Source organism: Gambusia affinis, linkage group LG07, assembly GCF_019740435.1.
Source record: "Gambusia affinis linkage group LG07, SWU_Gaff_1.0, whole genome shotgun sequence".
Lineage (NCBI taxonomy): Eukaryota > Metazoa > Chordata > Actinopteri > Cyprinodontiformes > Poeciliidae > Gambusia > Gambusia affinis.
Window position 1 is genome coordinate 20,036,702 of NC_057874.1, and position 12,783 is coordinate 20,049,484.

Consider the following 12,783-nt stretch of genomic DNA (forward strand, 5'->3'; position numbering starts at 1 on the left):
ATACAAAAGTTAAAGTAAAGTATGAGTAAAACTGAATCACAGAAAGTGGCAACTGTTTTCCACTGTTTTTCTAAGCAAACGGTTAGAAAAATCCAGTTTAAGAAGGTAAAAGATATTTTTATAGATAGTTTGTAATTTTCTGATTTTGGATCCGTAAAAGGTTTTTACAGTCAATATCTTTTAGATAAAATCATTTTCTTCTGAAGCCAAGGAGCAAACAGGAAGCCCAAGAAAGGAACAACAATATAGTAGAGAAAGTAAGTATTAAACATCTCAAAACATTTTTCATTAAATATGTTTTTAATGTGGCTATTAGCAGGAATGCCAACCAAATGTTGACAACAATCCAAGTAATCTTGCACTCATCCACAATAACCTCCATGTCTGCGCAAAACTCCACTGCTGAAGAAAAAGCCATGCAATGAGTTAAAATCAAACCTGTGCAATTCATGTGATCTGCACAATTCCACCTTTTTTACATTACTTATGTATTAATTTCTTTTGCTTTCTTTGTAGGTGTGGATTACTTGAGTTGTTACTGATCTGGTTTATATTTCATATCACCAAGCCAATTAGAATTATTTTAGTGAGTAAACAAGGGCATTCCTAGTATTGTTTTTCCCTTATTTATGCACTGCACTTGTAACACACTTTTACATTTTTTTTGGATATGGCATACAAGTGATACTGAACATTTGCTATGAATGTTTCTTTAGTAGTAAACGTAAAACATATTTGAAGACAATGATAAAAGTTTTTGGGGGTTTTTTTCATAACAATTTTAACATAAGGATAAAAACTATTCTATATGAATGAGGATTGTGTTCAAGTTACTGCAACTCATCTCTTGAAGAAAAAACTATCCTTGGGATGAAAAAAAAAATGAAGCATTCCATTCCTTTGGGAATATTCTTTGTTCATTATTTAATCCTTAGTAGAAACTTAGAAGAGATTTGAATGATTTTGACCCTGTAAAAGTGTCTAGAGGAGATGACAAGCTTCAAAAAAAGAGAGCAAAAGTAGAAGTTACAGAATGCCAGCTTATTCCCCTGCATTTCAGGAGGCTGTCCCTAAGTTGTTGAGCGCATAAGAGGCTCCCTGTGTGCGACCCTCTCAGCATTCAAGGCCAGAGTGTGAGGGGATTGGACTATTGTGAGCCTCTCTGTGTGTTGTCTACAGAGAGGGGGAGCGCGAAGGAAGAGAAAAGAGAGCAGCAGTAGCTTTCAAATCAAGTTATTTGCTGAAGCTTGAATTCAGAGGTGCACTTTAAACTTATGAAAACATTTCTATCCACAGCTGCGTCCCAGCTCTCCAGAGCTCCTCTTATCTCTTTGACGCCACTGTCTTTTTCGCCGCGCACCCCCTCTGACGACTGTCGGCCTGACCTGCTTCCCAGGGAACTCGACGGGGCAAGAAGAGGCTGCAGAGCATTCATCAAGTGGTGGAACAGTAAGAGGTAGCTAGAGCCACCATGGCCTTGTCCCAGGAGAGAAGTGCGTGTCTGGGGCTGGTGGTGCTCCTTTTGCTTGGTGCAGGCATGGAGGACGTTGTGGAGGGATGTAGTTGCCACCCATCACATCCACAGCAGCTCTTCTGCAGCGCTGAGATTGGTGAGTTAATTTGTAGTAAACTAAAGCTGGTTAAACTTTACCTTTGCTTACAATGACGTAGCTAATATACAACATTGAAGATTAAATTAACAAAATAAAACAGCAATTCTTTTTAAAAGAAGGATTTTTGTTTGACTGTTTTGCTCATTGATCAACTTAGTCTGAATTGTAACGGGTGCAAAGGCCAAATTCACAGAGAAAACAAATATGGTAATAGATACTCAGCTTAGCTTAAGCATTTAGGCAATCTTTGTCAAATTTTACCTGCAATTAAAATACAACCAGGATGATAGACTTATACTTATAAGACTGTGTGAAAATAACTGAAAAGATAAGTAAAAAGATCTACATGGTGTCAAAATTGTCATTTTGTCATTTTATTTATCTGAATCCCATAAAAACAACCCTTAAACTCAATTGTTAAAATAAACAAGCCAACTTTCTATTCTTCTGTCTCTCTGCCCAGTCTCACCCCCACTTTTTTTTCTTCTCTAAACTTAAGCCAAAACTAACACTCTGCTTTGAATTTGAGTACTTGGCTCCAGAGTGTGGAAGGATTGAGTATGTGCTTCTGTCAAAGGTTAAACTCCAACAGGGAGAAAAAAACAAGCAGACAAAGAAGAAAGAAATATCTCTTTCAGTCTTGATTTCTAACTTCTCTGCAATCCCCATCAGGTTTAGAGAGTGAAATATTTTTCTGAATGAATTAAAAAAAACTGTGCTATATTGAAATGGGAGCTGAGCATAATTAAACCCGTGTTATTAAGATGTGATGAAAGCATTTGGGAGGATTTGTTATGTGTCAGGATGTCGAACATCAGTTTTGCCCTTCATAACTGAGATGAAGGTCCACCAAGAACAATTATTCTAAATTGAAAGTGACGGTGTTTTCAGGCAGGCTTGCTACTGACAAAGAATCTAAGGAAGCAGAACTGATCCGATCTGCAGCCCTATGGACAAGCTTCATCATCAACGACCCAAAACCCAAAACAACTTCAAGACAATTAGACAGCTTCCTAAAATGAGTATAAAATAAAAATAATTTAAAACTATGTATTACTCATCAAAACCTTACTTTGACCTTTCAAAGAAAACAATTAAACTAGCTAAAATCCCTCAAACAAATAGTCTGGCAACAGCTATCCTATTACAGCAATCTGACTGTAACTATAATTACTGGTAAAGCCTATTTCTTTTAAATTCATTTTCCCTAATTGTAATCATTTACAATTAAAATAAATCACAAAGTATCACAAAATTATAGAAATGTGCTACTTTTTTTTTTTTTTTTTTTAGCATTTTTTAAACATTATTTAGCTCCATACAATCTTACCTAATTACAAATTTTATTCAGTTTTGTTAGATGTACGAAACAAAACATGACATGTGATTTTAAGGCAGGTAAATTAATCTTAAAGCAAAACTATGATTTGTTGTTTTGCAATCACTTCAATAATGGTAATAAATTTGAAACAATACCATGAAAAATGCTGCTTGAAGTTCCAGTGGACATGATACACTGAACATTTTTCAAAGTTAAATTCCTGTTTTTGTAGAGTTTGAGGTGAAGAGGCCATTGGATAAGAGCATAGGATTATTAGCTTAGCTTGAAGTTAAAACTGGAACAATATAGCATAAATAAGTAAAGGAGAAAATAAACTAAGTTCAATCAAGTTAGAAATGCAAACTAATAGTGGCTATTTTGCTTTGGACTCTTGGATGTTATGTGTTATTTTCAACCTTGAATTCCCTCTTTTTTAATTATCTAGATTCCATCAGAGCAGAGAACTGTTTCTTTTGTAATTTAAATTTGGACTTTTCGTGCTTGTTGGTGACAGACTTTATTAATCTTGCTGCACTCCTCGATTTATGCTGTGCTCATTTTGTTAGAGCTTGTATCTGTGAATGATGTCACATCAGAGTTGAGCATGTTCGCCTGAACTGCAGATTAAGCTGCCACAAGTAATTTAGCCAACAATTTGTTTGCAATTGGATGTTGCAGCTCTCACTTTATGTATATCACAGCTACTATACAACTAACGACAGTGCGACTGTGATATGACTTATCTCATGCTATGTAAAGTTTGTGCCTCATTATAGGAGATGATTAATCAAAGATTCCTTGTATTTTGAATCAATAATTTGCAATAGATTCAAAATTCTGCTTTTCTGTCTACCAATGGCAGGTAGGTGTGCTGCAGTTCTAATGTTAACTTGCACTTCAAAAGAAACAAGTAGAAATTTAGTTTCAGGTGTTATAAGTATCTGTGTGAAAAAATATTTTTTTTGTACTTTTTTTTTTTAAATTGCACCCTTTTTTCATGTGCTTAAAAGTCTTTAAGACACCAAAGATGGTCTTTGGACATAAGCTGTTTTCTTTTTAATTTTCCAGCTAAATCTTTAACAAAGGAATCTTTAATAGTCTTTTGTTTAAGCCACTTAACAACAACCTATGAATTGTCTTAAGCATGAAAGAGAATAAAATACAAAACTGTGTCCTATTTGCAGACAACTTATCAAAGAAGAAACTCATCATCTCATCTCAGTGATGTTTTTCCTGATAGTTAAATGTAAAAAGGACAGGTCAGACTACTTTGTAAGAGATAAAAAGATCGGATCTAAAAGTTATAAGGACAATGTTTTTAAATTCTTTGTAAACATTAAAAGGTGTTCAGTGTGGAAGCGACTGATAATAAAAATCCCAAAAATCTGACCTTGGGATCCTTTGTTTGGCTGGCTGCTTAGGCTTGGATTTGTTTTAGTTCGTAATGTATGGATCAATCTCTGAATAAACAGTTAGACTCTTTTCAGGTAGGAAATAACTTTCTGGTATTATGAATAACAAAGTCCTAATACCCCTCGAGTATTCGGACCAAAATGTCACTTCCTGGTGTGTGTGGTCACACCCTCCAGGCTGTTTTCGAAGCACAGGCCGGTGGTGGCCTGAAGTTGACCTGACAGTTCTGTTGGAGTCGACAAGCTGTGTGAATAAAGCTGTACATCTGAGTAATATCCAAATGTGTGCACAAAGCCTGGATGATTCCTTGGTCAATGTTTATTTGACATTGTGGGGGTGTGCATGTGTGTGTTCGCTGGATGGATGCCAGTCCATGTGAACACAGCCTACTCCATCTCTCTCTTTCTTACCCTCTAACTCACCACCTCATTTCCATGTCTATAGGCACTGTCTGATGGTCTGCATACTAACAATATCAGTGTGAAAGCCCACTGACAGTCCAGCTTTGTGAGCATGACAAGGGTGCTGATTCATCTGGGAGGGGGAAGTTACTTACTACATCAGTTCTCATGGTACAAGTTTGCAATATTTCTTTTTAGTGATATAAATGTGCAGCAGATGAACAGGCACTCAGACTTTGCAGGTGTGGCTGTTTTTCTAAGTGCATAAAACAGATGCAGCAACTTGAGTGGGCTTTTAAGATCAGGCAGGTGGATGACGCTTTTATTGAATGACAAACACTTCGAAAATCTCATGAAGAAGAATCATTTCAGCTGGAAACGACAGATTTGGAATTCAGAAATGCTGCGTGGATGTTTTACAGCAGGAGTGATGAGTAAAATAGACTGCTTCATGAAGAAACAACATCAATATTCAAGAAAAAGCTTAGCGCTTGGATGTAAATAAATATCCAAAAAATGCTTTACCCAAGTCACAAAACTAAATAGAAGGCAGTAAATGTAAACTTCTGAATTGTGGAATTTAATACAATGTAAAGCGTTCCTGCAGTTTATATTTAAATATGAAGTTTCACCAAGCATGTTTTATCATATGTATAACCTATTACCTTCTGCAAAGCTTTTAGCTAAATGATTAATTACAACAACACAGGCAGTGTTATCTGCTGCCACCTTGACTGTTAAGATTACATATTGGGACCAGCATGCAATAAGCAATTGTTTCTGATTACACTCAGCTCAAAAGGAGAAATGACGCCATCATTTAGGGTAAAATATTGCACTTTCCACATGCACTTTATTCACAAAACAATATATTTAAAGTGAAAACATTAATGTTAAATAAAACCCTGTTAAGAATGTATTGTCTAAATGTGTTACCACAAATTGTGTGTACTTGATGATTTTAAGATTGATCTCTAAATAAATGAAAGAAATACATCAAAGTTGAAAACACCAAATCTGTGACATTTTCTGCAAAGGCAACATGTCTAAAGCAGCTGTATCTGACTGGGCAATGCTATACGCTCAGATTAAACCCCCAGGCGTTTGTCCGCCTTTCTATCTGCCGGGGAGTTCGGCAAACAAACAAAAAGACTGAGCTTGGCCTGAGCTAATTTCACAGAACAGCCTGAGCTCCTCCTCCTCTTTCCAGCACAAAAAACCGTGGTGTAGTTATGTGATGACCCAAAAGGAAAACCAAGTGGGTGGTTTGCTAAGCCGTGTATGTGAGGTTCACTCTGCCTCTCCTGCTCTCTAATGCTTTAATGGTTTAACTTGACCCACTTCTGGCTCTTCTCTAGACTGTCATCTATAAGACTAAAGACTTTTATTTTACAATATGAGATTTGTACCTATTCTGGGAATTGCAAACTCATGTAAAGATATTTAGCAACAGAAAATGTGTTGTTGCTCAAAATAAATGTTCAGCTTTTTAGCACCAAAGGTGCTAAAAATTTTAAAATTTTCTGTTCTTGTCTAACTTTACTTTGTAGCTGGTTCTTGATAAATGAAAGCCATTGAACACTGCATCATGGCATTTTAAACTAAATCCCAGGCCACAAACCTATACAAGTAAATATAAGACCAGGAAAAGATCACAAACTTGCAGAAAGTCTTACTTTATACATTTATTTTAAACAGATCAAGTCAGGAAGCACATTATTCTATTGTGCCAAGAAATGGTTTGAGACAGAGCAGCATGCCAACATTAACATCTCTGGTATAGATTTGAAATATCTCCTTAGCCAGAAAAAAAAAAAAAAAAAAAAGTTATTACACTGCTGAGTCTTGGTGTTGTCATTAATCTGTGATTGGATCATTATTGGTGCTGGGAGGAGTTGACTCCACACTCAGGTGCTGTTAGTTTGAATCAGACTATGATACAAACACAAAGAGTTTGTTGGATGAGAAAACTTAATTCGTAGCAACGAAGGCACAGAAATTACGGTTTCAACCTGCACTTTGCAGATTGAGTATTAAATCTAATATGCATAATGTCCACATACTGTATTAGTGTGTCTGGATTTAGCGAGGACACAGCGAGCAGAGAGCTACTTGTTATTCCATGAGGGTTTTGAATTTCCTCCCAGAGGAGAAGAGTGACACATCCTGTATCACTACTGCGAGGCTGCGACACTGTCAGTGTGGGGAGGAAGAGGAGTGACAAACAAAATGGGAGCCAAAGAGGTAGGAGAGGGGCACAGATCTGCCTATGTACCCACCAATCAGCCCATACAAATAAATAAAGGAGTTATCCATGTAGAGCACACCTATCCTGATGTTCACATTTATTTTCTAGTTCAATTAATCTGAACCCTTCTTCCTGTTTGTGTTTTTTTCTCTCTCTCTTTTCCTATCAGTGATAAGGGCAAAGATCTCTGGAGAGAAGATTGTGTCGCCTAGCAACAGCTCCTCACCTTACATGAAGATGATCCAGTACGAAATTAAAATGATCAAGGTGAGTTCTTAGATGGCAGCATCAGCTGTTGATGGTGGCATCACTTTGTGTGAATACAGCGGTTTTACATGTATATGTCAGCAGGATTTATGTATTGTCTGTCTGTAAAAGTAATAAAATACGAGTGATGCTACAAACAAAAGTAGTTTAGACTTCACAAATATCTGATAGCGCAGCATCATTTTATTTAACATCCCAGCCTTTTGTGTCCGTCTTTCAGCTAAGTTGGAAAGACCTTGTGATTGCATAAATATTTCACACTTTATTTCAAGGGCAGACATTTTCCAGCCTCCAGTGATCCATTAAATAAATTATTAGACTTGGAGCACCTGACAAGATATACTCACCAAATACAAAACAACAAAATATGACATTTTGAAACACCTATGAATGTGAAAAAATTCCTAGGTAGCGTTGTAGTAGCGTATTCAAAGTAGGAATTTTCAATGAGTTAGAGGGCCAAAAATGCTTAAAGACCTCAGATTGCAATATTTGACTAGAAAATTTGAATATGCGTCAAAACAGCCAAAGTTAACATGAAAAACGTCCAAACTGTTTTATATGAAACGGCAAATACAAAACCTTTGGCATAGGTTTTATAATGCACCTTGGTTATTACAAATTCTTGTTATGGATCAGTCAGAAAACTAAATGCATTGATTCTACATTCTGACATTGATGTTAATTAAATAGGAAAAGAATGTACTTCAGTGTTTACTATGTTCAATCTTTTCATCTTGCAAAACCTTCTCACATGTGATAAATAAATCGAAGTATCAGAAAACTTTCTCTTCTCCTCTGTGTGTCCAGATGTTCAAAGGTTTTGACCGAGCCAAGGACATCCAGTATGTGTACACTCCTGTCTTCTCTTCACTCTGTGGAGTCAAACTGGACTCCAATAACAAAGCAGGCTATTTGCTCTCAGGTATCTTCTCTTGTCTTACCTGTATTTTGAAAAGTAACTCAGAAAAATGTGCCTCTGTATCACATCAGGTTAATGATTTTAACCAGTATTTCACCAATCAGACACAGTCAAGAGAAAATTGGCCACTGTTTAGATCACTTGATGACTAACTGGTGCCTGATTTTAGAATAGAACTATGACAAAACTGTAATACTTTTCTGCTAATTGTTGTTTACCTTAATTTAATCAAACTGAAAAAAAAGCAACAAAACTTTTCTGATTGCATTTCTAACAAAATCATGGCAGCCTAATAACTCAAAATAATGTCTAAAAGGTTTGACTAAAGGCTGTAATCACTTGTTTACTGCTGTAACAATCTTATGAATTTCAGCAGACTGTCAAACTAGTTGCTGATTACGTGATGTATCTAAACAGGAAGCATGTGGAGCGACGGACGGATTTCTATTGGCCAGTGTGACCTAGTGGAGTCGTGGGACAACTTATCACTGTCACAAAAAAAGAACCTTAACTACAGATACCAGATGGGCTGTGAATGCAGAGTGAGTTTACTTCACCTATACTTTTAAAGTTTTGTTAGAAACATAAGTTTCAGTTTATTTCATTTGCATTTTCTGTAATAGACAAGCACAAAGTAGAGTATAATTGTGATATGTGTTTTCAGAATATTTGGCAGATTACCTCTGTAATTTTAGATCTGACTAAAATCCAGTGCAACCCAAGTCACTTAAATGGAGTCCAACTGTGTGTAATTTAATCTCAGTGTACATGCAACTGTTCTTTGAAGGATTCAGAAGTTTGCTAGAGAAATTTGGTGAACAAACAGCATATACGAAATCCTGTTTAAAATTTTCCACAAGTCATGTAAGATCATGTTGTGCAGCCTACAAGATCTTTGCAAAACAAAGATTGCTTTCGCAAATTTGTCTTAAATATTCTCCCAGTTACAAAACTCAAGGGAGACAAATGTGATCAGTTATACGAATAACATATGAATAATTTTCCTCTCTCGTCAGATCAACACGTGCTACACAGTGCCTTGTGCATCTACAGGAGAGAACGAGTGCCTGTGGACGGACTGGCTGCTGGATAACAGTCTGAATGGGGAGCAGGCTCGACAGTATGCCTGCATCCGACGATCGGACACAAGCTGTGGCTGGTACCGGGGTGGGCCTCCGCCTGAGAAGGACTTCTTGGACATGACTGACCCGTGATCTGTAACACCGACTTCAAAAATCCCTTAAGAAAAATCCAACCCTGCTTTTGGCATATTAAGCATGCATTTGGCTTGCAAAGAAGCAACTAGAAAAAAAGTGGAAAATTTGCTGATTTTTCAAACCCGCTGCAGAAAAAGCTGCCATTAAGCTACCGGTTGCAAAGTTCAGGCAGTTGATCCAGCAACAGGAAAATAAATATTTAAAGTTCAGGGTCTTTGAGAATTTCTCTGACTCATTTTCATACATTCCACTTCACATGTTGTTACAGAGTGAGAACAGCAGCAGAATATCCACAGCTAATATTTCACTTTTGAGTGAAGGTTTTTGCCTCATTGTAAATGCACTCCTTTTAAGCCCTATGATTATTTGTGTAATGTACAATAGATGAAATAGCAATTTAAGTTCTGAATTTACAGAAATGTTAAAGAAATGTTTAAGAACACTAAAATAATAGAATCCTTTCTTGTATCAACCTTGCAGAGTCTAATCACGTGCATCTTGACTGGAGCATCCTGATGTTGAATTTCTATCTGAAATGCTGATACAAATGAAAATACACTGAATATACTGTGCTTTGTAAAGGTTTTAGGCACTAAAGCTGTAACAAGGATGCATAATAGGCAATTGTAGAATAGTTTTAATTTATTGGTATAATTAAAAGTGATGCGAAGAAAGAAAAAAATTGCAGGAGTTTTCTTAATCTTTGGGGTAAAGCCATTTTTTAAAATAATTTTTTGTTTGCATTGTCATTTACTTAGTTTAAGATAGGTCTGTGTAATGGATTTCATGCTGAAAATGTGGAATTATACATCATAAATAAGAACCTAAAGTGCCTAAAACCTTTTCATTCTGCAGTTTGTGAAAATCATCCCAAGTTAACCAATTACTTGTTTTATTTGTTGTTGTGATACAGAAATTATATGACATTTTATCTCAAAATTTTGAAACTGTAAATATAATAATTTTGTTGAATTAACATTTTCATAACTAACCACATGTTTTCTTTTAGAGCTTTCCATCCTGCTTAGTTTCCTTCGTGGAGCTCTGTCTTTTTTTTTTTTTTTGTGCTGAAAACCTTATCCAGCGCTTCAGCAACAGCACTGCCACCTGTAGAAACGAAGCCTTTTCTCTTCAGAGGAAATGAGATAACAGGATAAGGTTTGGTTTTTTAACTCCTTGAAACTGAAGGTGGGTTGTTCACCTGTTTGTTTTAGAAATCTGCTGAATCATTTAAATGTTGTTCAATATAAAGACTTAAAAGGGGTCTGACTTCACCCCTGTTTTGATACAGGATTGCTTCATATAAATCATACAGATTTGAATGCATTATGATTAGGCTTTGTAGCACATTCACGGTGCTGTGAACAAATAATTTCACCCTTGCTGATGAAATCTGCTTCTGCTCTCTTGTCACACCAGTTTCAGATCATCAAACAAATTTTAACATCAGACTAAGAAGAACCAAGTAGATATATAATGCAATTTTTAAATGATATTTTTAGAGACAGAAGCTAGCCAAAAATGTCTACATCTGCCCTATTATTCTACAAAATACTTTCTTAAAGGTCTTGGGTGTATCAAGGTGATTTTTAACAATGTGAGGTGGCCCTTTGTGATTTTCTTTTTAATCAGTTCTATTTTTTTGAATGTTTTTTTTTTTTTTTGCCTCTTCATTACTGTTCAACCAAGATTGATGATCTCAACTGAGGGAGATGTTCTTCTGTTACCTCCAGAATCAGTTCTGATTGTGCTCTTGGACTTAATTTTAGCAAACCAGCCATTCCTGGGAAGATTTAATTCTATTCTAAGTATTTGTGGTTAATGGCTCCCAGAAGTGAAGAAATTGTTTTCTAATCACTCCCAGTCTACTACAAGTCTGGAAAGTCTGTTTCTCATATTTTTATTGGATTTCTTTTGCCTGGGGTACGACGTGTTGCCTTTGGAGATTATTAGCCTTTTCCTTGTAGCCAGCCATGTTCCGATTAAGAGATCTCTTGATTTTTACAGGTCTGGTTATGATCAGCCTTGGGTATGACTTGTAAAATTAAATTTTGACAGTTAAACATGAGTGGTTATTTTTTTCAGAAAAATGTGGACTGGATAGCTCTTTCTCCTAATACATGAAACTATTTAATAACTACTTTTTGCATTTAGCCAAAATTTGCTAACATTTGTTTGCGGATCAGAAGCATTTAAGTTTGACAATATTTTTTACTGTCCTGTTCAACTTGGTGATTCATGTTGACGTTTATCTCACATCATCACTGAGAAGTTTAAACCGAATGGAAAGTCAACATGTCAGATTTGAGACTGTAGTTTAAATATAAACTCATTTACAAACTCATGCAGTTATTTCAGTGTCACAAAGCACAAATTAATAATGCATAATACTATTGTATGATTTAATGAAGTGTTAAAACAGATTTCAGTTTGTTTTTTTACTTAAATAATTGTTGGGTTTGTATTTAAGTCTCTGTTTCTGTCTACATAAAGTTTTCTATCTTCATGTACCAAAAAAAAAAAATGTATATAAAATGTCTCAGTGGAACGATGTATCACTGCCTCTTTGTTGATTCCCTTTAGAAACAAAAACTAAGAAATGCAGGTGGGAGTTAGCAGTCACTTAACCCAATATGTTGACATTTTTTGTTCAAAATTTTTAATAAATTAGCACAAAAATTTATTTAAAATTTATTTAAGATTCACCCAAAATCTATTGATTTTTGGGTGAATCCGAAAGGACTGATAAATGGACAGTCTCCCAGAGTAATTATTTTAACAACACATCAAAATTGGTTGTGGAAATAATGAAGAAAGCCTCAACTAGAAGCTTGTTGTCAACAGATTAATTTACTCAGGCAGATCTAACTGGATCGTGGCATATGTACATATATTTACATTTTCTCCTCTTTTTTAAAATTTATTGAAGTTGTTTGTTGTTTATCTTATCATTTTTCTGCAATAGTTAAATACACTTTCAAAAGATCTCAAATTTACCATTGTATGCACACAAACTCACTTTCTCTGAAATTGGCCATTTTGAGGTAATTTGAACCACATTGGTAGTTGTAAATGTTTTAGTGGAGACTCATAACACACAATATGGAATAAACCAGAAAAAGCTTTTACCATGTCTCTGTAGTTGGGGTAGAACGTCTGATTAATGAGAGGAAACTTATCTGAACCCAACCGCTTCTGGTTGTTGATCAGCTGGGAAAACTGGAGAACAGAGAGAAAAACAATAAAGTTGAAAAGTTCTTCAAACTAAACTTTGGTTTTTAACTTTTCACACTCATACACAGTGGACATTGTGGAACAATACAAATGCATTTAAAATTAAAAGTAAATGTTACCTTCACATCTCTGAAAACTCTTCTAAAA

The 12,783-nt window shown here is 35.6% G+C and overlaps 2 protein-coding genes across 2 annotated transcripts in view; one reads left to right on the plus strand and one right to left on the minus strand.

Annotated features, from left to right (window-relative positions):
* syn2b (synapsin IIb) overlaps positions 1–12,783 on the minus strand; it is a 71,645-nt gene that overhangs the window by 12,764 nt on the left and 46,098 nt on the right. The window contains exon 5 of the mRNA XM_044121924.1: positions 12,532–12,621. Within this exon, the coding sequence (XP_043977859.1) occupies positions 12,532–12,621 (90 nt within the window). The remainder of the gene's footprint in view (positions 1–12,531; positions 12,622–12,783) is intronic.
* Positions 2–12,525, plus strand: LOC122834759 (metalloproteinase inhibitor 4-like). The gene is made up of 5 exons (XM_044123480.1): positions 2–1,610; positions 7,166–7,263; positions 8,074–8,188; positions 8,603–8,727; positions 9,202–12,525. The coding sequence occupies exons 1-5, from the start codon at positions 1,472–1,474 to the stop codon at positions 9,397–9,399; spliced, it is 675 nt and encodes a 224-aa protein (XP_043979415.1). The 5' UTR covers positions 2–1,471; the 3' UTR covers positions 9,400–12,525.

What these genes read in the sequence shown, in the direction of transcription:
- LOC122834759 (XM_044123480.1), top strand. Translation starts at nt 1,472, where the DNA reads ATGGCCTTGTCCCAGGAGAGAAGTGCGTGTCTGGGGCTGGTGGTGCTC. An exon ending in CTTCTGCAGCGCTGAGATTG is followed by an intron (nt 1,611 to 7,165) that starts GTGAGTTAATTT and finishes TTTTCCTATCAG; the next exon opens with TGATAAGGGCAAAGATCTCT. An exon ending in AGATGGGCTGTGAATGCAGA is followed by an intron (nt 8,728 to 9,201) that starts GTGAGTTTACTT and finishes CTCTCTCGTCAG; the next exon opens with ATCAACACGTGCTACACAGT.